This window comes from Aythya ferina (genome assembly GCF_964211825.1).
Source record: "Aythya ferina genome assembly, chromosome: 3".
NCBI lineage: Eukaryota > Metazoa > Chordata > Aves > Anseriformes > Anatidae > Aythya > Aythya ferina.
In genome coordinates this window covers 91,976,869-92,000,558 of record NC_140298.1, presented here as the reverse complement: position 1 = coordinate 92,000,558, position 23,690 = coordinate 91,976,869, and the positions used below count along the sequence as shown (strand labels likewise).

At 35.9% G+C, this 23,690-nt stretch overlaps 1 protein-coding gene across 3 annotated transcripts in view; it reads right to left on the bottom strand.

Moving 5' to 3' along the window:
- Positions 1 to 23,690, bottom strand: part of EYS (eyes shut homolog) — a 723,774-nt gene that overhangs the window by 22,953 nt on the left and 677,131 nt on the right. For all 3 annotated transcript variants that reach the window (XM_084512624.1, XM_084512623.1, XM_084512622.1), the window contains 5 exons: positions 22,117 to 22,299; positions 16,315 to 16,481; positions 15,963 to 16,107; positions 9,478 to 9,652; positions 1,999 to 2,171 (listed from right to left, as the gene is read on the bottom strand). In XM_084512624.1, coding sequence (XP_084368750.1) covers positions 1,999 to 2,171; positions 9,478 to 9,652; positions 15,963 to 16,107; positions 16,315 to 16,481; positions 22,117 to 22,299 — 843 coding nt within the window. The remainder of the gene's footprint in view (positions 1 to 1,998; positions 2,172 to 9,477; positions 9,653 to 15,962; positions 16,108 to 16,314; positions 16,482 to 22,116; positions 22,300 to 23,690) is intronic.

Genomic DNA, 23,690 nt, shown 5'->3' with positions numbered 1-23,690 from the left:
TAACTTCTAAGGTCAAAGTACTTTTTCTCATTACTGTGGCTCTAGCCCTACTGCCTTATTTATTTCACCTGACCTGTTGTTGTGTAAACCATATTACTGTCCTGTATTTTTCCAGTCACTATTATTTGGTAAAGTCCTATTTGTTCTTACTCTTTGCTATTCTCCTCTGATGTCTTTTGCCTCATAAATCTCTTCTGTCCTTTCCTCACACTTCTTTCCTTCTTTCTTGCACATTCATTAGTCTCCATCATTTAATTTCCCTCTGTTCTCTTTGGGTCCCTTGGGCCATTCATTCTTCTCTGTCTCTTTTTCTTTTGGCTTCAATAACCACCATCAATCCAGAGATGAGATATTCAATCTTGATAAACAGCTGTTTTTAGCAATTTGCCATCCACTAAAAGTGCAAACTCTGATTTGAAAAATCTCATGATAATTCATTACTCTGCCAGAGTAAGGTGAAATGCAGGGCATGGAGTTTGGTGAGGACCCATAAACTCTACTTATAAAAAGAAAGCTTTTAAATAAAACAGAAAGAAACCCTCTACTGTGTTTACCAGGTGGAAGAATTACTAGGAAGATGACAATCTACAAGAAATACAATTTTCTATTGCTCAGTTATAAGCTATCTCTTTTAGGTAATAGTGGCCATCACAAGAAGATCCAAATCTATTAGGAAACCAGAATACAGGGTTTTTTACTTGATTAATTAACAGCTTTATGTATAGCACAAATCCTGTTGATCAGTGTCCTGAGTCCAGATGGTATGATATTTTAAAATCTCACTTGAAATGGGAATTCAAAATCTAAATGTTCACATGAAGAGCCCTGAAAAACTATTGCAGCAGAGACAATAAAGAAAGCATATTCTTACCTGGAATAAAGAATTTAACAATGGCTTTCCGTAAGCTATATCCTTTTTGATTTGTGTCTACCAATTGCAAGTGCTCTCTGAAACAGGATTTTAAAACTGTACCAAACTATTGGATGGGAACTGCAAAACAGGTCAAAAACAGTTCGGCTTGTCAGTTTTGTGCTTGAAACTTGCTCTGTAGGCAGAACAAAGGAGGTTGGACATCGGCAGGCAGTTTGAGAAGGGAGCTATTTAACAGTAACTGGTGTTCAAAAGTTGTAAAGAGAGCATCTTGAAGGAAAAACATACACTTCTACAATATTAACTTGAATTTGAGAACTGCAGAATAGAGGATGCAGACCATAGTACATCTTTTTGCACACAGAGACACTTCAGACACTTACAGGAAAAGTCCCTGAGCTTGCAGAAGTTATGTATGCACATTGTTGGATATTCATTTGTACAATCCCTTACAGGTGAAAACACCTTGATAAAGGATTCCTACATGTAAGGATAAGAAAAGGTGGGCAGATTGAAGAGATATTTTGTGGAAGACGTTGATAGAAAGTCTCAGGGAAAAAAATCTCCTGAAGATTATTACAGTGATATTTGCATTTCTATCATCGTTCTCAGTGCATACCTATCCAACAGCTACTAAAGTCAAGAACAACCTCTCCACTGCTGTCAGAGGAAATTGGATAAGGTCCTAAATGCTTACTATTTCTGAGATGTGCTCAGAAGTGTGCTTCTGAGCTCTTAAGAGTATTTCTCAATGTACTTCATTATGGTGAGCTTGGGAATTGACCTGAGCAGAGTATCACTGTAACACTGCTCTGGAATGCTTCCTGTCCCCTCAGTATCTGACAGTGTCAAACTGCCCATGGATTTAGTTGAATGATTTGAAAAAAAATTAGGGAAAAAATGGTGTTGAAAGTAAGTAGAGTCAGAAAACTATCTAACATTTCAGTTTTAAATGACTTTATTTTTCTAACAGAAACAAGTACCAGTTTCTATATTTAGTAAAATCTATTTTATACCTTGTGACTTCATTTCACATTTCATTCATATTTTACAAAATACTGTGTTTTTTCTGCCTGGACATTACTGTCAAGTAACTCTATGTACCGTGTACTATTCACTTGACATACCTTGTTCGCAGTAGGTACCGGTTGTTCCAAGAGGACAGTGACATGTGTAGCCATCAGGTAGTGGCACACAGGTACCGCCTTGCTTGCACAGATGTGGAGGATTGTGCTCTGGGTCACATACTGACACCGTTTCTGTGCAAAATGCACCTTTCCATCCAGTGAGGCAGTCACAGCTACGGTAGGTAAGTGAAAGGAAAGAATGCAACATTGTTACCAAAAGAAATCAATGGTTCAGTAGCAAAGTAATCAAGATTTTCAAGTCTGGAATACCTGCATTTAATCATCTGGTCCAAAACAGCAAATAGAAGAGTGTCGTAACAAAGTTTGTCATTTACCTTTTTGATCTGTTTACTTTATAGCATGAAAATTGTATTTAATAGGGAACATAATATTTTTAATATTTGAGTTACAGGATCAGTATCTACAAGAAACAATCAAGTTTGTGGCTATTTTTTTGTATTTTGCTCTACAAATAGCTCAAGGAAGCTTTGACTGCATAAACTAGTATGAGTCAAAGTGGAATTTAAAAGGGAAAGCAAAGCAGCGAAGAGCATTTCTAAAAACACAATCAGATGTCACTATAAAAGAACTGTTATCAATTCCAAATTGTAACTACTAACAGGAGTCTGTCAGCAACTGCCTTTCATTTAGCCATTATTCATTTGCTAAAATCTTATCATTGGCAATCAGAGATAGGCTTGGTGAAGCACTTCATGGAAAAGAGGATAGTGGATTTGCCAAGAATGAGGGGGCAATCTGAGTGTTGTATGACTGTAAACCTGTGCCATTATCAAATTGTCTAAATTGACTGGATCACTAGTGAGTGTCTGGTACTTTCTATACCTTTCATCCAAACCAGGAGAACAAAAATTTCAAATTAACTTGTAAATTTAAAATTAAATTGAATTCTATAGAAATTGTGAAATACAGATTACACTTGGCGTTGATGTTAAAAATGCCCTCCTTATTAAGAAGCAAATTTTCAAAACAGTTCAAATGAAATGTGAGACCTATTTGCATTTTAAAATCTAGTGACACTTTATGATACAAAAATCATTCCCCTGAATAAAAACACTTATTGATTCTTTTTCCTAAATATTTTCTCTTTCTAGGCTAAGAATGAAATCTCATCTATTTTGATTGATTCTTAGTCCGTGTCTTTTTGTATATGTGCAAAATCTTGAATTTTTCTTCAAACTCACTCAGTTACACTTTCTCTATTAATCAGCCCACTGTTTCTGGAAAAAACAGGGAGTCTGTGAAACTGTCTCATTTCAAGTATGTTCTGTCACTATATTTCATCTTCCACAGTTGATATACAAGACACAGTGATACTTTTATTGCTGTTTCACTAAACCTTCAGATCAGGCAACACCATGTAAATAAAGCAAAATCAGCAAACCCTTTGATAAAGAGCTATCTGGATTGGAAGGGGAGAGAAGACAAGACCTTGCAAAAGCAAAAACATCTCCATTCATCATAGCATTAGAATGTGTTCCGTCTCACCAGCAACTGTTAAGCTTTGATGCAGAAAAGTTACTGAGAAAGGGAAGTAATTTTACTCCCTAAGTGGCACACAGAAATGTCCATTTCTTGTGCTGTCAAGCAGGGTGTTCAGAGCCAAAGCTACTACTACTGGGAAGTATACACAAAGGTTCTTCTCATTTACTTTTTTTGCATCTGTGTATGTCCAATTTCATTATTTGTCTCTTATGACCAATAAAAGTTAGGTTTTTAAATGAGTTGAAAACTATTTGCATGGGGCTGAACATGTTTGCTGTGGCTCATAGTGGCAACCCCTTCTTCTAAACACTCTGAAGCAAGTTGGAGAGGGCTTGAGAAGTTCCGACCCAAAGTTTCCTAATCTTTAGAAAGGTAAAGCAAGAGGCAACATTTCAAATCCTTTGCATCACATGGCCTGTCATATTGGTCTAGTTTTCTCTATACTTCATTATGGTTGCATATTGTTTTACCAGAATGGGAGAACCCAGTGGCTTGTAACATCACCAGTCCCTTGGTTCTCAAGTGTTTAAAGACACATTTATTTAGATAGAAGAAGTGAGATTCAGTTTGAGATCAAGATACTTAATTTTATATATTTACGTATGAGCTGGGGGAGAGGTTCTATTGCCTATGCATCCACGTACAGTGATTCATTAGGTGCCACAAAGCCTCCAGTTGCCTTCCTAGAGGTATGTGGGAGTAGGAAGACAAGACTCTGCCAAAACACACTGAATGCTTGTTAGGCAATGGGATCCTAGAGTAGGTGCCTGAACTCATAGGCTAATGGATTGATTAAATAACATCCAGTTAATGGATTAATAAATTAATATCCATTAGATCTAGCAGAAACAGTCAGGGGAACCAGCGCAATATCCATTGACATTATTCATGTATTGATATGCATAACTAATGACAAGGACTGCATTCAACTGCCTCAACACAGGCATTTAGTGCCATCTGACATGCCTTGGTCAATCTGAGAAATCTGTGCAACTAGAAGACAGAAGACCCGCAGAAGACATGTGCTCTTCTGGACACCCCATGGAGACCAGGAAAGGTATCCCAAGATACGTGCTGATGTATAAAGACAACTGGAAAGGCCTGGACTTCCGTTGATGGTGGATCAATTGACATCGATCTTACACTTTTAGCTTAACTGTTAAGTTGATGTGTTTTAGGAGCTAAATCTCACCGCAAGATACTTTCCTTTTTAAGGGTTTTTGAACAATATGGATTAAATTGATTCCTCTGTGTCTCAGCTATTAAGTTTCTCAAGAAAACTGTCAAAATGCCTCTAATTTTTCTATATCATATTTTTATGTAGAGAAAGGATAGGAAGGCCCTCACTTATAACTTTGATAGTGTGACTTTGAGGAAATTGGATAATTCTTTTTCCTTGTCTTAGTTTTTCCAAACGATTCTTAATAGGGTGCACTGCACAGTGTATATATATGACAAAGATGGGCCAAGTCAGGAAGCAAGAACTGTCAAATTCACAGCTCATGGAGAAATAAAACAAAAGATCACTTTTGAATCTGGAAGTTTCAGATATTATTTAGAGTTTTGTAATCTTTCTGTTTAGGAAGTTCAATTATGGTTTAATTTAATGTCAATTTGTTTGTTTCTTCTCAAATGCTTAACAGTGTCACACACTGTTCACAGAAAGGCTTTCCAGGCTCCAAGTCCAGTACTTAACCCAAAGTCAGCTCTCAAATAAGTAACACAGTTTCTGCATAAGTAGGGACAAGAAGCACTGTTGATGACATAAACCCAAAATGTGTTATATGAAAATGTTGGCAACATTAAAAAAATCATGAAAATTAATTTCACTTTTTATATACTATAAAAGAAATATGCTGGTATCTTACTACATAAAATCCTTATCAAACTAGAAGAATTTACTGAACCTTATTGGAAAATAATTAAAGGTACTAAAGGATTTCTGTGAAGAAACTGGAATGTTTGCTTATATCTAATGTGGTTTCCTATACTAAACCAAGAGCATTCTCATATTAAACATAGAGAATATCAAGTTTAAAATGTCATGCTCAATGCTAACAAACCTGTAACTTTCTATAGTTATACAAAAGTGATGTCAAATCAAACAAATCTTCTTATAACAGAAGGGATTCAGCCCTGCAGATTTAGACACCTGAATATGTGCAGGTGTATGTGAGAGTAGGTGTCTACTTTTAAGATGTGTATCTATTCAATGTAGATGAGAGGCTCAATTAATTTACCTAATCAGGTAGGCCAACTGAGACTAAGCAAATGTCTGCTGCCAACTAACACTTCCCAGGGGTATCCCATCTGGTCTCCAACTACTTTTCCACTGGTCTCTTCAAGGAGAGAGGACACTGGTCTCTCCAAGTTTTGTATTACATTTGCAAACATATGGATATCTCAGATACTGCATGGTTTCTCGAATTTATACAGGCCTATATTAGCCACCCAAGCTACTGGACATTTCTGGATATATTTCTTAAGTTTATATTGTATTGGAACCGAAAGATGCTGAACAACTGAGATCTTTTAATAAAAGTGGCTTTACACTAAGGCAATGGAAAACTAGAGCATTAGTGAAAAACAGTTAATCTTCAGGCTATAAGGCAAAAACAGCCTGGAGCAATTAAGATTGGAAGAAAATTAATAGTATTTAAACAAAGAGTACCATGGAAGTCTGCAAAAATTTTCTACTAAATCTGCCAAATTAGATGACAATTTTTAGGTAGCAAATACACCCCCCCAAAAAAGTAAAAACTTTTATTGATGTAAAGTATAACAACTGGATAGATAAATGCTTTTTTTCCTTACAAACTATAAAATTGTGTCGTTTCATTGAAAATTGTTTCTGTCCTTGAATTGACAATTGTTTCTAATCAAATTCAACCTAATAATGAAACTACACCAGCTTACCTTATGGGGTATCCCTGCACTATATAGAGTTATGATTTAATTTCCCAAACCTAAGTGGCTAGTGCTATTTGAAGTGCTATGAGAAATCCACATGTGCCTCAGAGATATGACAGAAGACTTATGCAAGTCTTGAACTCTTCAAAGCTGCAGCTGAAGGCCAAATGGTTTACTCAGAGGTACCTAAAGTGCCATTACAGGCTTACATTAACCAACTGAATCCTACCCATTATGTGTGATGTTCTGTTCAGAGTACACAGAAGACATACTTTTCCGCTCATTTCAGCAACAAACAATAGCTATAACACTTCATAGACAATCTTATTGGATGTAATTGCCATAAACAAAATAATGGAGTATATTATTGCCCCTTGAACATAAAGTTCTTCATTTTACTATTCAAATATTTCCTCTTAATTTTGTTAATACATAGTAGTTCTGCTCTGTTGCTGGACAGAATGTAAAATTTAATGCTGTACATTTCTGCTTCTATTTAAATCAAAGCATTATCCCTGTAGCAACTGAATCTACAGCTTAATGGCACTGCACACTTTCTGGCAGAGTGGTGGAAACAGGACTTAAAAATAGCTCAAAACAGCAAGAAAAACTGGAGAGATCTCATTTCAGGAGAAAAATACTTGAACACAAATACAGTTCCCTCAAGGACTCTGCTCCTCAGAGGAACACAGGTGATATGAAAATGGAGAGAAGTTTCCCCTGAGAAAAGCAAGACAGTATTGATAGCTACTATACATTGGCAAAAATCATATGCATGCTATATCCAGGCCTCTTTGGCTTTTTGTTGTTATTGTTGTTTTGTGAGGAGAAGGTGGCAAAAACTGGTACATGCATGAATAAATATGTATTATCTATGACAACCTAGCTGCTGTGAAATATGAGGGCAGGATTATAATTCAGTAGGAGGTCACTACAGATTAAAACGAAACAACTCACCCCTCTAAAAGCAAACACCCCACATTTTAAAACAATTCCTAAACAAATCTACAATTAACATTATGAAACTGTAATGATGAAAAAGAACTTTGCCTACAATATCAAGCTTCCAATGTAGCCCAATCACCAGCTGCTGCTCTAGCCTGTCACTCCTTTTCCAAATGTTCCCTAGGTCTTGCTGGTGGTGGTTCTGTGTACTTTGCAGGCCAGAAGATGACTTAGCAGTGCTGAGTAAGTTCCTGAAGCCAGGACGTAGGTTGGTGTAGGTGGGCACATGGGAGGGGCATACTTCAGCCTACATTTCTGTTATTTTTTTGTTGCAATTTTGTTTTTGTGTCTCCTCTAACAACCCTGTAAATGGAAAGGGTGCCATTTGCCTTTCTTTTTCCTCAGAAGGATCAAACACACTGGATGCCAAGGACTTAATAGTTCTGGAAGGAACCTGCAAAGTCCAATAATTGAGACATACCTATAGCTCAACAGTCAGAAAGCAATTCCAAATTATACCTTGTTATTCAGGATGTTTAAAGCGTTTCTTTCATTGCTCTATTTAAGAGCATATAAAGATGCTTTTAAGGGGAATGGAGAGGGGAATTGCATGCTACATATCAAGGGTGAATTTTCTAAATTGTAAGTAAAGCCTTGCGAGCTTTAGAAATGCTAGTTTTGTACAGGTTTTCTTACTGATAAAGATTTGTCTCAGGGGCAACAAAACCAATTACCGTTTAATTCTCTCTCCAGTACACATTTAGGAGCTTGTTTTTAGCTTGACAAGTATGCAAACTCTTTTCTTTGTATTACACAGAAGGGACAGGTCTTTGTTGTTTTGAAGAAGAATTGACATACACAGAGGCTCCACAGTGTAAAGCCTGTCTTTCTCTTCTTATCTGTCTTGCTGTCCACAGTGTTTTCAGTCATTGTTTTCAGACATTTTATATCAGCACTTCTTTCTTTTTTTAAAAAAAGAAGTAAATATATGTTAATAAATGAACACAGGAGGAAGTACATGAGGGAAAGCAAGTATAATTAATCTTGGCAGATGCTTTTAAAATCAATAGCACTCCTCAGCGAAGGCTTTACAGCTGAGTTACAAAGTTTGGAAACAAGATTTATTACAATGGAAATGTTGACACATAGCAGCAGTTTGGAACTGCAAATTCACTTTCTTCTTTGTGCCTTACAGACTAGACACAAAGATCCATCTAAACTTAGTGATAAGGCATGAAAGACTTATCTTTTGTGCCAGCTGAAGACCTTTCCGCCCCATCACCGCTTATTATCTGATTGATCAGCCAGCTGAACAGCTCATATGATGAACTGACCTAGTTCAAACAGTTTTGACATAAGATCCTTACTAACCTGCCTTGTTTTGTATGGAATGGATTAAGAAGGCCTTACATGAGCAGGCCAGACAGCAGATCCGGAAAGGCAATGGTGAAAGAACAGTTGAGAAGGGCATGAGGGTGCATTTGAGAGAAAGCAAAATATCCACATAAATGATAACTGGAGGCAAAAAGACCTGTGTATATTAGGGAGAGATTGAGCAGCAGAGAATTACACACAGATGCTCAGTAAGATTGTTCCTATGATTTATACTGGCTCAGAACTTTCCAATATTAGACATTCAATGATTTACTCCAGAAAGGGGTTCTCAAATAAAAAATACTTTTTTTTTTTGGTCTACCAGCCATGTTCAGGCAATGTTCAAGCTCCCCTCTTTTCTATTTTGTTCTCTGATATCTAGGATGCTACTTAGTTTAATTAAATGCCTTTCTTACATATCTAGTTCTATCCACACATTCTGTGGTAAGTCTGGATGCCAGTGACTTTCAGAGGAGCTTGACCAGTCCATGGAGCTTCTTAAAACAGACCCTCAGCAAATGTCCTAATAATTTTTAAACTTTGGTTTTGATTTTATTAATGTAAGATTAAAATTATATTTTTTCTTCTGTTATTAGAAAGGAAGAAAAATGTTCAACAGTTTTCTACCTTTCCAATAAGATGATAGGTTTCTGGAGACTTCAGTTATCAAGAAATTAAATTAGCACAGTTATTAGGTCTACTGATCAGTCTATGTTGTAACCTAGAAAAAAGTTTTTTCATACTTACTAAACAGTAGAGCCACTTTCCACACACTTGCCACCATTTCTGCATTTTATTAAACTGCATGGGGAATCTTTACATTGTCCAACACTGCGACCTGAATTAGGGTGACCTTCTGGACTCCCTGGTGATTTAAACTCCTGATTCACGTTGGTGCGAACTTGAACATCAAAAATGCAACCTTAGAAGTAGAAAGGAGAAAGAAGTGGAGTTTACAACAGACACAGGGAGACATAACAAACCAAACAACAGAACACAGTCATCCCTCACTGAACGGGTTCCACCAGAATGTCTTCAATGTGTAGACAATCATACCATCTCCAAGAGCTAAAGCTATGCTGGCTACTTTCTGTTCAGGAAATGAGTGAGATTGTAAGATCCTTCATTAACAATAGGTAAAACAACGGAAGTAATTTCTCAAGGAATAGACAGAATGCAGAGTCAGTGACTAAGGAGTGATGTGGGTGCAGTTTTGTGCTTACACATGCATGCTCTTACAGAAATGCATCTACATCAGATAAAAGAAACAAACAAACAAACAAACAAAAACACAACAAGCATAGAGCACAAGAAGTCTGTTTGATGTAAAATATGTAAGAATTCAGAGAGCATTGGCTAATGCAGTGAGGAAATGTGGACTTGAATTTCTTTAGGCTAAAATGGACTCCTTCAGGGGATGACCAAGATTCTCCCCTCCTCAGGTAAATGCTTCAGTCTCTGTTACAAAGAGATCATTATCACACATGACCACAACATTTGACAGAGTGTATATGCTGCTCCTGTAGGCCCTTGCTCTCAGAAAATGATTAAAAATTTTCATCTATAATAGTAAGGTAAGCAGTACCAGAGCCTGTTCCTTTGTTCTGTGGACAAGTAACCTAGTGTATCCACAGCTGTATCACCGAACTGTTACTAGCTTCCAGAATAGTATAGGTGCATCCAAAATACTAATGTAGTATTAGTGCCAACATTATGGCACCCCTAAATACACCTAATAATTGTTTGGGAAAATGGGGATTGACACAGACCAAATATATGACAATTGTTAGAATTCATCTATAGAGATAATTGAATGTCAGTAACTAGATCCATACACTGACATTTTTTTAATTTGCTAATACATTGTTATCCTAAATGAAATATACATTAATGTATACCATTTGAAACTAAAAATCAGACTTAAACCCACTTAACAGTGGGTTTAAACAGTGCAAAAAAGAATTTTCTATATCTGATTTATATAATTTAGTTGAAATACAGTGAATTCCCACAGAGTTCAAAATCCTGAGAATTGTAGGTATTGAACAGTGCATGCCAGAGGCTCTCTGTTTAACATTAAAAGTGGCAGAAAGGCATGACATGAAGACTGCAAATAATCAAATTTCTTTTTTCAATTCACTTAATATATTTTTTTTCATGATCCACTGAAATCACTTAAGAAACAAACTTGTACCTGAAAGACAAAATAAATTTTCAATACAAAATCACCGAATGACAGTTGAGGTTGGAAGGGACTTCTGGAGATCATCTTGCCCAATCCACCTGCCAAGCAGATTCACCTAGACCACATTGCAGAGGTATTTCTATATATTTATTTATATTTATCTTTGTATATTTCTACAATAATGGGTATTTCTTCAGTTTATAAAAGATATCAAGAACATATGGACTTTCTCCATTGTTTGTTTCACAGTCAGGGAATTCAAAATTAATTATTACTTATGTGACAATTATAGAAAAAGATAACTGCTTTGTGCCTTAGTATTTATTGATATAATTCTGATCTTGTTAAAAATATTGGAACATTTATCAAGATGGTTGACTTGAAAATACTTTGACTACATATAATTTTGAGACTTTTCCCTCAGATTGTGTTATCTTTATACAAAGGAGTAATAGAGAACAGCAGTCATTTCACATTCCACTGACACAACTATTTGTTGACCCTTAATAGCTCAATAGGGTAAGAAAAGTGTGATTTTCACAGTCTGAAGTCATGTTTCCAGAATAGCTTTACAAATCTTAATATACTATTCACAATTTACATTCTCACATGAACATTCATTGAACACTAGTTCATTGGACCTAGCTTTATGTAATAAGCCATCTTCTTCTATAGCAATATTGTTTGAGTTCATTTACTGATGATCAACATTTTCAAGCTTGGGTTTAGAAATATTTGACATAATGACAAATGACATAATGACAAATTATACAACCCGTAAAGTAGGATGTAGCTTTTTATTCCCTCAGAGAATTATTAAGGAAGGAAGGTCAATAGAAGCTATGAAAAACAAATACATCCAATTTAGATAATCTAGATACTGAAATAGATATCTTCATTTTAGCTCTGCATTTCTTTTTTTTTCTTTTTTTCCCCTTCACTTTTGGAAAATATGCCGTGAGACTTTATATTATCAGACTATTCTGTTGAAGGTGTATATATATATATAAATATAAATATATATATATATAAATATATATATATAAAAATATATATATATATATATAAATATATATATATATAAAAATATATAAATATATATATATATAAAGAATCATAATTTATTTTGACCAAAATGTAGCAAAACAAGTATTTTAACAACTGTTAGAACAACATTAGACAAATTTGCTTTCTTAGGATTTTTCCTTATTACACACACTTTGTAGTTCTGTTTATACTGCCACATAACTGGTAATTTAAAAACTCATATTAAGCAATTTAAAACAAACCTAGCTTGATGACTATTTGCAATCTTCATATTACATCCCTCTTTTGCTTTTAACAGTGTTAGTTTTAGGCCACCACATACTCAGTAAATCCTAACTGATGTTTCATCTGTTTATCAGTAGTAGATAAAGCATGTTCTGTTCTCATGAGTCTTGCTAGAGTGCTGAGAAAAAGCAGCCCAGTGCTCTGTGTAAACAATGGAAAGCACAGTGAGTACCCAAGAACTGGGAAGGTCACCATGGAAAATAAACTGGCATTCATGACAATGACTAGTTTGATCGTACCAGCAGAACACCTAGGTTAGAAACAGCTTCTGAGCATTTGTAAACACAGCATACAGTAATTACTGGAGCGTATTTTGGCAGAGCTTTATGAGTTCAGTTGAGATTTTCATTTAATTTTCTTATTTCTTCTAACTGTTAGTAGGATGCAGGTGAAGGACTCAAGCAAGCACTACACAAACTTCTGCAGAGGGATCAGCTGATGAATGTGCCTTCTTTCAGACGTGAATTCCCTTTACTCTGCCAGTTCTGGGCCTCTTAATGAGAAACTGCCAACTATTCTGAATAGTGGAGAGGTTTTCTGTCACAGCCAAGTTTGCAGGACGAACTCAAAAGAAGCTTCTGAATTTGTGAGTTGAACTCAGTTTGATCCCAAAGATCAGAGTTTGATGCAAGTTAGCTGAAAGCAGATGCAGCAAGACAGTGAACGCACAGAGGATGCACTACTACCTCTGTAGTAGTATTGTAGTCTTTAGTCTAGTGGCTCCTTAGACCACACTTGGACCTTTCTGTTAATGACTTTTTTACTCTAAATGTAACGTATAGCTTTCACCTCAGTCAAACAGAGCTCACAAAACAGATCCCTTCCTTCTTTGTCTCCCCTACTAACAACAATATCTGCCACTATTTTTCACCAGATCCTAAATGATGTCTGCTCCTTTTGTGGCTGCCTCAAACAAAAGGTCAGAAAAGGTTTCTCCTTTAGTATAGTCATAGAAATGCAAGCATGATTTTGGCTTTTTGTCTGGTTTTCCCTGTAGCTTATCTTGCACTATTACAAACCTTTAATTTTAACCTGTACCCAAATACCTAATGTCATAATGTTCTCCTTGTCTGTTCTTGTCTTGCTTTTGCACCTCACAGATGACAAGTTCCTTTCTTTTAGATCCTGAGGGGACAATCATCATGCAGATACACCATCTCTGAAGCCATGCATGCATTTTGGACTTAGTGCTCATACGTGATGACAAACTCTTCCCTTTTTGTAAGATACCATCAAGACATAACAATTTGTACACAAGAATGGACCTAAAGCTTGTTCCTCCCTGCTAGTCCCCTGTCTAGGCTGCAACCTTAGCTTTGATCTCTATCGTCTTCTCATTTTCCTGCTTGCTGCCTTGCTAGAGGAGCAATGGCCAAGTGGGGATCAATAAAAGTCCTGAGAAACTGATAGAGAAATGCTACTTTGCATGAGGCTAGAGGAAGTCATGGTCCTGATGTAGCGTTTCCATTGTGAAGGAAGAAATAAACATTTCCTCTACTGACAAGTAGAAAAATGTTTGCACCCACTGCTTTGTAGTACAATTCTTTTGAGACCAATGAACACAGTGTAAAATAGGACTTACGAGTATAGTATCGAAAGAATTATGAGTATACTCCTTCTATATCGTTTAATAAAGACATTTATTTTCAGTTCCATCCTCTCCTATGGAAATTCAATAACAACTGCTAAAGACACATAACCTTGCATGAGCAAATGGTCTGAAACAGTAGCTGTACAGAGGAAAATCCTGAGTGATTGCAAGCTGTTACTGGGGGCAGTGGGTCTGCAGCAGCAAGGCTGACCTTCTCAGTGTTTCTTGATCCAATAGTGATTGCTTATAAAAGGAGAGGTACACTGTGCTATTAGAAGCAAAATGGTTTTAATAAATCATGTCTTTAAAAGCAGCCAACAGAAGCTTTCCAAAAGTCTGAGGGTTTTAATCAACTATATGCTAGACAAATTTATCTTGTTACTTCCAGAGTTTTTATGTGGACTCCCTACAGCTCCAGATTGGCTGAAGTACAGTGGTTACAAATTTTCCTTTATGTTAATGATATTGCAGTTCCCCCTCTGGAGGACTATGAAGATTTATTTCTGATCCTGAGGGCTGAGAGCTGAACCTGGGGAGACTTCTGAGTTAGAAGAACAAATGAGAAGCTGACTACATGAGAAAAGGTCATGGGAAATCAGTTGTAGGGAAATGTAGCTTCCTTCAATGTCAATATGATCTGGAGAACAGACACAAGATGATACTGGGAACAAGAGCATGAAATTGATTACCAAATATAAGAAACTTAAAACTGTGAATGACAGGGACAATGATAAAACTGTTTATGTGCTACATTAAAAAAAAATACTGAGGTAGAGCCTTCTTTTTAAACAGTAAGAAAAATTGATCAATAGTAATGATAACTAAGAGTATCTGAGCTTTGAAATATTTTGCATTTTTGTCATCATTCTATGATTTGCATTGTCATAAGACCAAACCTTGAGATTATATATCTATTAAAAACAAAACAAAACAAAACAAAACAAAACAAAACAACAACAACAACAACAAAACATGAAAGAAGGGCATCTCCTAGAAACTTGGAAGCTCTGAGGATTCATTTGCATACATTGGCATCCAGAAATCATGAACTACACTTGGAATAAAGGATCATATTGGAGAATTTACATTTAGAAAATTACTATACTGTTGGATTTATCCTTTGAAACTGGAATTAGGAGATGAGTTAATAAATTCATAGATGTCAGCTAGGACAAAACCAGGTGGATTTAAGTTTGTACTTTTATGCTTGTCTTCATGAACTCGAATTTGGGGATGTTGTAATAAGAAAAAGTAAGGTGATGGCTAGAAAAGAGGCAGTTAGGCAATCTTAGTGGCAATGGAGTGTACTGGTGTATGAAAGTGAATTTTATTGCCATACTTGCCTTTCATAATGCACCTCTGATTCATAACTAGGAACTCAAACTTTGCTCTGCTATAATAAAATGTTTTACTTTCATGTGAAAGGTGTTTAAAATAAATTGAAGTTTATCTAACAAATATAGAGCACATTTTTTTCTATAGAACTAAGGAATACATATAAACAAGTGATGTGAGCAAATCCTTTGCTTTACTGCTGATCCAATTGGTAGAAGTTGAATTTAGATTTCTACAGAGCTTAAAATATGAAGGTTAGAGGTAGGAATTATCATCTGTTATATAAATAGCTGAAATATTCCTTACAGACATTATAGACACCTAACCTGTCCAAAGGAAAAAACATAATGCCAGAGAAAAAAAATAAATTCAGATTTTATGATACCTTATCAGAAAGGAGCCTTTAGCATGAAAGCTATTACCCAAACCAGTACTTACAGTGACAATGGCTAGAACTAGTTGGGAGAAGAATCTAAATTACTTTGCCATAGTGAAACAAAACTGTTTTGGAATGATACAATAGAACAGGGGCAGATAAAAAGAAATGATAACATGTCAACCTTCTGTTCTTATGAGAAACAGAAAGTGTTAAAAATGTTCAGCAAAGCCTCTTCTTGCATTACGTTTTTTAGTCACCACAAGGTAATAATGAAAAAGCTACAGGAATTTCAGCCAAATATATTCTAGTTTGTTTCCTTTTACGACAGAGTTTTTAGATCCTTATTTCATAGACAACTGAAACAATCTGACACATGTTTTAACAGGAATTGAAAACAGTATAATCTTTACCTTGAAAGCTGTTCTTAAATCTGGATCCCTTTGGTAGGAGTTCTGGAGTATACTCATGATAGCCTCCTAAATAAAACTGACTGAAGACATTGAGTCCAACCAGTCTTCCAGGAGAAGTGACAGTTTTATTCTTCTGATCATCCACCTTTCAATAGAACATTTATATTTGTTACAACAAAGCATTCTACCTTACCTGGGAAAGCCTAAAGAGGAGAGCCCTCCAAACATAACAGGGAAATATAAAACAGTCATTTTAAAGATTTTCATATTGAATGGAGGGGTGTATGGGGGGAGAACTCTACAATCTAAAAGTCTATCCTTCTAAAATAAATATATATACATATATTTTTACCTTCAGCCAGCCTTTCTGGTGGTATCTGCCAAGATGGATGACGTGAATTTTGAGTGTCAGATCAAGTGGTTTACTAATGATTGTTGCTGTGCCAGAACCTAAATTGTAGCTATATACTACTCTGCCATCACGGAGGCCTAACACCAGAAAATCATCTCCATTCAGACCTGGAAAGACAAAATTAGAATAGCTACTTCTTCCAGGATTCAGTGAATACTGCAGCATAAAATATTTTTCAAATCCACGGAAAATACATCAGTTTAGGAAAATTTTAGCTAGAAAGGTTTTAAATTTTGAATCTGTTTTTAACATCCATTGTTCAGTTTATGTCACAAATTCCATTATTCTTGTGGATTTAAAAGAGAAACTTCAGAGATTTGTAAAATAATTATAGCTTTTTTTGAAGGAAGATCTATTTATTTATTTAGTTAGTTAGTTAGTTTCTGTAGGGTAGGCTAGTTACATCCACAAATCCTGTTGAGCCTGGTGGGTTTAGTAGTTGTTGCTGTTCTTCTGCCTGCAGTATTAATAGATTCTCAACCTCTTCCAAAGTCTAAGTCATACTTAAAAATACAAACAAAACAAATTGAAATTCCAAGTTACAGAGGCCATGGCTTAATTCTATCCCAATACACTTTCACGATAAATACTTTTCTTTTGAAACAGCAATAACCAACAGCCTCAAAACCTGAGGGTAACTGCTACTATGAGGTTAGGACAAGGTAATGGAAACCATAGGGTTATGAGCCTGGGGAAGCTCAAGCAGCTTCTAACAAGCTCGGCCAGCTGCCCATGACCCTGAAACATCCAAAAACTTTACTACAGCTACCCCTGGTTAGGGATTGCCAAACACTGGTGCTTAGCACTTAGCTGGTGCTTGGGAGAGACCTTTGTAAGAGCCAGGTGTAAAACACAGCTAATGGAGGCAGCAGTTTGTAGCAGTAGTTTGTGGTTTGTGTGGAAGGGTGCAAGGAAGAGGTCCACACATCGCTCAAAATTCCCCACTCTTTCTTCTTCTGTATCTGTTGTTAAATCCAGAGTATTTATTACTGAAGTTTCTCTGGTCAGAATATTCACATCTCAATTTTCTGAATTTTTCTTAGAACTTTCAATTTAGAACTAATTTCTTTGTAAATCTGCAGCACAGAAATTAATTTATTTACATTTAGGTCAATATATGCTATCACTAGCAGAAATTCTTCAAAGGAACAATATTTTAAAGGGACATAGTGAGCTTCACAGTTAAAGGTCCCCTCCTGAACTACCTCCTACAGTTTAACTCCAAAGCAGGGATCATTGCTGGCTGCAGCTATGGTGAAATCAAAGGGAGAACTGGGTGGTCCCTCAAGTCAGAAAATTCCAAGATGTGCACATTCCTGAAGAGATAAACCCGAAAGGTGACAGTAAACATCATTATCTACAAACGAGGCTTTTTTTTTTAGCACTGTACTTTTTACTGCGCTATGCGGAAAATTTGACAAAACCCATTCATTTATGGTCACAGACTGCAGCAGAGGTTGTGAATAGACATAGAGGAAATATGCTCTTTCTGTGTGTGCTTCTCTTTCAGTAGAGCAATGTCTGAAAAAACACTGGACTGCTGTGAGTGGAAGAGTGTCAATAATCAGATTTTAATATCTAATTATATTTACAAAGGTGACAGAACAAAAAAAAATCTGAAAGTTGTAAAGAAATTTACAGAGGAATATTGGGCATCATGATGGATGTGAAATTACTACATCATCTAAACATTCTAAGGTAAATATAATACTGTAATTACTTTGTATAACCTCAGGGGGAAAAAAAAAAAAGTCGAGTTTAAATTTAATAGTGTTATGTAATTGGAATTTCCTTTTTAGGATTCTTTTTAGTAACCCCTCTTAAACATGCAAGAGATAAGCTCTTAACTTCCACAAGGACATAAGCTTATTTAACTATGAACAGAAATGTAGCAATATTATTACTTAGGGTAGGAAGAGATGTAAGAAGTCAGTAAAGTCTTAAAATCTATGACTAATCTAAAATACATATTTTTTTTCCTGATATTGATAGCTTCTTTAGATTTATCTCTCTAAAATTATTTTGTTTTGGGTAAATTGTTAGTTTTTTTAAGGAGGTTTTACACTAATGGCACTGGTCAGAAATATCATGGACAAAACAAAAACCCAGTGAGGATGAAAGGTATCAAATCAACCATATTTCATGCTGAGGTAGGCTAGTCTCAGCTAACAGCCATGCTCCCATCCATCTGCTCACTCACTCTTCTCAGTGGGATGGGAGGTGGGAGGGTGACAAGAACAGGAGCAAGAAAGCTTCTGAGGCCACCAACACTTTGCCATGGACACCTCATGGACGTACAGAGTGACAACTTCTGTCTCAGCCTGTGGGAGCAGGAGATTTTTTTCTAGAATTGTAGCCCAAGCCAGGGGTCAGACACAGACCTGAGATGAAAAGCAGGGGACGTGTCCTCTATGACAGGGAGAAATCCAGAGGATGGTTAGCCTGACTGTTGTGAGAGGTTCAGCATTAAGGTAGGTGAGATATTAGAGCTAGGGTGACTTACCCCACTTTGTTTTTTTTTTTAACCCACTTTGTGGGGTAAGAGGGAGAAGATGTTAGGCACCTGTGTATCAGACATCATTTGATCATACTTCACAAGAGGTTAGACACAACATTAATTCAGTTCAAATATAATACGGGAATTAATGTGAGATGAAAACTGAGTTGGGGATAGTAATCCAGAAATATTAACAGAATAAAAGAACAAAGAAGCCGGTCAGAGTCTGGAAATGAAGAATGATCCCATCCTTGTTTTGTGTCTGTGTAGATGATCTAGGCAGGGTTGACAGGAGGGGAGTTAAGTGGGATTCTGCAAGAGAATGCTAAGAGAAATGGGATGAAATGGAGAAAAGGGAACACAGAATATTAAAAATGCTTCCTTACAGCAAGATTACAGGCTGCGAAAAATCTCATACTCCTCATAGTGAGAGCATTATTGTTTGATATTTGATAAAAATAACTTGTTGGAACAACAGCATCTCCTCCCAGTGAAGTAGGCAAATTTCACTTGGTAGAAAGTGCTGCTTTCTGGTAATGAGAATGGGAGTTACTTGATCTCCCCAGCCATTTGAACTAAGAAGAAAATTAATATAACTGCTATAGAGCAGTTCACCTGACACCTCATTGCTTCCCGGTCTTGCTGACAGCTGGTGAGCTGCTGCCCACCCCTGATCTGACACAGAGGTGCAGGAATGTATTGTTACTGGGTGGCAGTGTTCATGAAAAAAATAGATGCTGAATAACAAAAAGACAAGTTTCCACTTGACAACTACATAATAAGCCCAGAATGCTAGTATTCCGGTTAATAAAAATGACACCATGGAAGAGCCAATAATAATCCTTTTTGAACTCAGTTCAGCTAAATATGTCTGCAAGGATTGTACTTCACAATAACTTTGACACTACAGGGTACATCTTGCAGGCAGGCCTTTTGGAAACAGACTTCAGTGCAAAGAAATTGATTCAGTTGTTTGGATCTGTATTATATGCAAGCAATTTATTTATGTATTTATTTATTGCATTCTGTTTTGATTAATGTAGCTCAAAAAGAAATTCAGGTTATTTTTCACCATTGATGCTGTTAATTTTATATTTGCAGTTTTTTCTATTCTGAGTAAAGGCAGTGGACAAATGGTTATAATTTGGTTATGTTTCCTACAATTTCTGTACTGACAGTTTGAAATTCTGTTCCCAAGGTTGCAGAAACATGTATAAATGCTGTGGTTTGTTTTTGTCATTGAAAGGAGTGTTCTTTTGTGTTTGTATTACAAGAGTTTTATTTATTATTACTATTAAAATTTAATAATGGGGACACTAGTTTCTGAAAACTGCTTTCTGAATGACTGGATGGAAACGTTTTGGCAATGATGACTCCATGTACCATCTCTAATTGGTTAGCTGAAAAAGACAAAATTTCCTCTATCTACAACAATAAATAATTAGTAAGTGAAAGGAAAAGCTGCCAGGGAATAAACCAGGGAATGTTATGGAAGTAAATGTGGCACCAGTGGTAGACTTGGATGTAATCAAAATTTTGTTCAATATAATTCAGTTAGCAGCACCACCCTAAATTTTCACTAAATTTTTGGGGGAAAAAAAAAAAAAAGGAGAAAAAAAAAAAAAGGAAAATAGAAAAGCCAGATTCACACAAAGAGGCAAAGCAAAATTTTGTATTTAATAAACTTCCAGTGGTTTAATATTTGTATTAAGCTAATTTGGATAACCAACTCAATAAATTAAGTAAATCAGCTTGTGGTTGTTTGTCCATGTGCTGTGCCAAGGTATCATGGCACAGTGAAGTCCAGTTGATCAACAGAGCTGCACTAACTACATCTGACAGGATCTTCCCAAATGAAAAGTAACCAGCTTAATTACATCACAGATATGTAAACTGCCAAGCCAACCTGAGCTGATGTGTTAGTTTGCATTGCAATGGGCTAACTCCGCTGTCTGCCACAGAATGTACAGGAACTTCAGTTATTAAGAAACAACAGAAAACAAGACTAAAAAAAGCCCCAAATGAATTAACGCAGTAAATTGAGGACACCCCGTATCTTATTGCTGTGATATACTGGAGTAATTTTGTGCAATGTGTATGTAAATTAGGCAAAAAGGCACATCACCAAACCTCCCTTATAGGCTTCAACAATATGCATCAGCTCTAAATCCAAAACTTAATTCAAATTGCAGAAACAGCTATGGTAAAGATAAGTAATATGTTTCCAATGATCTATTAAGTAGTTTCTGCCCTGACTGCTGAATATCTGCATTAACAGTTTATTAATGTTTTTTCTAACTTTCATCAGTATTGCGGGTCCTGTTTAGACAGTGATGCTAAAATGGACAAAACACAAATAGTAATATTTTACCCCATTTCAGTGCTGAGGCTGTGTCAGCCTACTACAGTGGGCTGCTGTGCAGATATACGTAAAACGTTGTTAAAATCTTAGTCCATGCATTGTAAACAGATATATATAACCCACTTCTCAGCTGTGTTATTGAGACCAAGTTGAATACCTTGCTGTACAGATTCCAGCAGAACTTATAGCTACCTTGGGTTAACTTGCTTTGAGGGATGTCAAGGTTAGGGTCTAGTATTTCACATAAAGAACACAGAGTCCAATTCTCAGTGCCACAGGGCTGTATTTCAGTCCTGTGGACCATGGAAGTGCAGCCACTGTGATAACAGCAGCAATTCATGGCCGTTCCTCTGGCAGGTTGTTTGAGGACACAGGAAGAAAAAATGACAGGGTGGCTGTGACATGTCAGACAGATGAACTGATTTTCCAATAAAGTGAGAGTCCATGTTAGAAGATTTGAGGCAGCATGTTTCAAAAATGGCCACCAAATCAATGTAATCAATAATGTAATTGATAAATAAATGTAATCAACAATTAAATGTTTGTGACTGAAAAGAGAATCTTAATCTTTTAGTTTCTATATATTTTGTTCAGAAATCTGCCACCTCGAGCATCAGATTAACTGTTTCCAGTAATTAAAGTTAAGTTACACTTCTTCTCTATGGAAGAAGAAAAAAAGAACAATAAAAAAACTACTACCACCACCACCAAAACCCTGATTGTTAACTGTGTTTACAAAGCTATAAAGTATTGAAGAGATTATTTTCTTCCTAATGAAATTATATCATGAAAAGAATCAAGAAAAAGCTGTGTATATTTTCTCCCTACTTGCTTGATGAATATTCTAAAGTCTGTAAGAATATGTAACAATAGTAAAGCTTACCTTGGCCCTTTTGTCCAGTGAAAAATATCAGGTTATCTTGTAAAGCTGAGTGGTGATTTACCAACTGAAATTTCAAGCGGAATTCATAGTAGAAGGTGATATTTGGGATTGTAGAATAAGCTAGGAATGAAGTATAGCCAAAAGCATCTGTGCCACTGAAACTGGGCTGGCTAATACTAATAACTGTTTAAAAGAAACAGAAATTCAGTGTTAGGGCAAATTCTTTAACATACATATTTGCAATTTGTATTTAATAGTCTGTTCTAAAATTAAAACATAATAAATAATACCAATAAATTGATATGCTGTAATATTTTACATACATGCAGACATAGCTCAATTTTTCCTTTAATTTTACACAGTCCTACTTTTACAACTAAATTACTGGCAACTACTGCCATCTCCTGGTCTCTACATAGTATTGTTATAAACTGAAATACACTGCAATATTTACTCAGAGCTCAGACAGACAAAAGAAAACACACAAAGAAATTCTCCTGTTAAAGAAATGCCATCCTACACACATCCCAGTGAAAATAAGTACAGGGATATACTGAATCAGTTAAGGAATAGTAATTCTTCACATGTGGAGAAGTAATAGAAATAATCATCATAATATGATGAGTTTACAGTGCTGTGAATAGGACCTATATGAATTATATTGTTTCACACTATTTCCTATACCCTTTGAAATTTTTGAATATCCACGAATTTGGAATATAAAACGTAACTTTACAGTACGGACAAGTTATTTAACATTATTATTATTATTAAGGATCAATTTAATAAAAACTTGTTGGGCATTGACCAAACAAAGCATGCAGCTTTATAAAATAGTTTGCCAGCTGCTGCTTCCTCAAAAGCAGTGAAAGTTACAATTTCATTAAAAAACCTACCAGTTTTGTGATGCAGAAGTTTATACTTTATATGGTAAAAAATGGTAGAATTAAAAAAGCAGATAAAATGCAAATAAAATCAAGTCTGTACACATATATCTGTACTGGTAAACAGTTGGTAGAGTTCTGGTTCAAGCACCTACATGGCATCAGGGACTTCCTGCTGGAGCCAAATATCCAGGCTGCTGTCAATTGTTGCAGTCAGCGCCCAGAGCAAAGATAACATAATGCTCATATTGACAGTATGATTTAGTGAAAAACAGGATAGAAAGGCAGAATAGCTGAGCTTAATCCTGGAAGGCTGAGTGTGGGGCTAGATTTTAAAGATTTGAACACTAATACACAACTGATACGAGCACCAAATGTGGCTGGATCTAGAAATGCACAGGAGCACCATGTATAAACCAGATTGGGAAATCCTGGTCAAGAATTATAATCTTCCCCAAGTAAATCTACGTTAGCCTAAATAGCTTTAAACATCTAGCCCAAAATACTTACAGTTTGGGAGAAACAGTCAAATGTAATTGTGCAAATTATATCACCACCTCTAGTTTGTGGAATCTACTTCTAAATTTGCAACCTGGGAAATTTGCCACATTGACACTGATTACTTTATTATCTGAACCTGACAAAAGGTGCAGATGTAGCCACAGAAAACCTTTTATGGCACAAAATTCA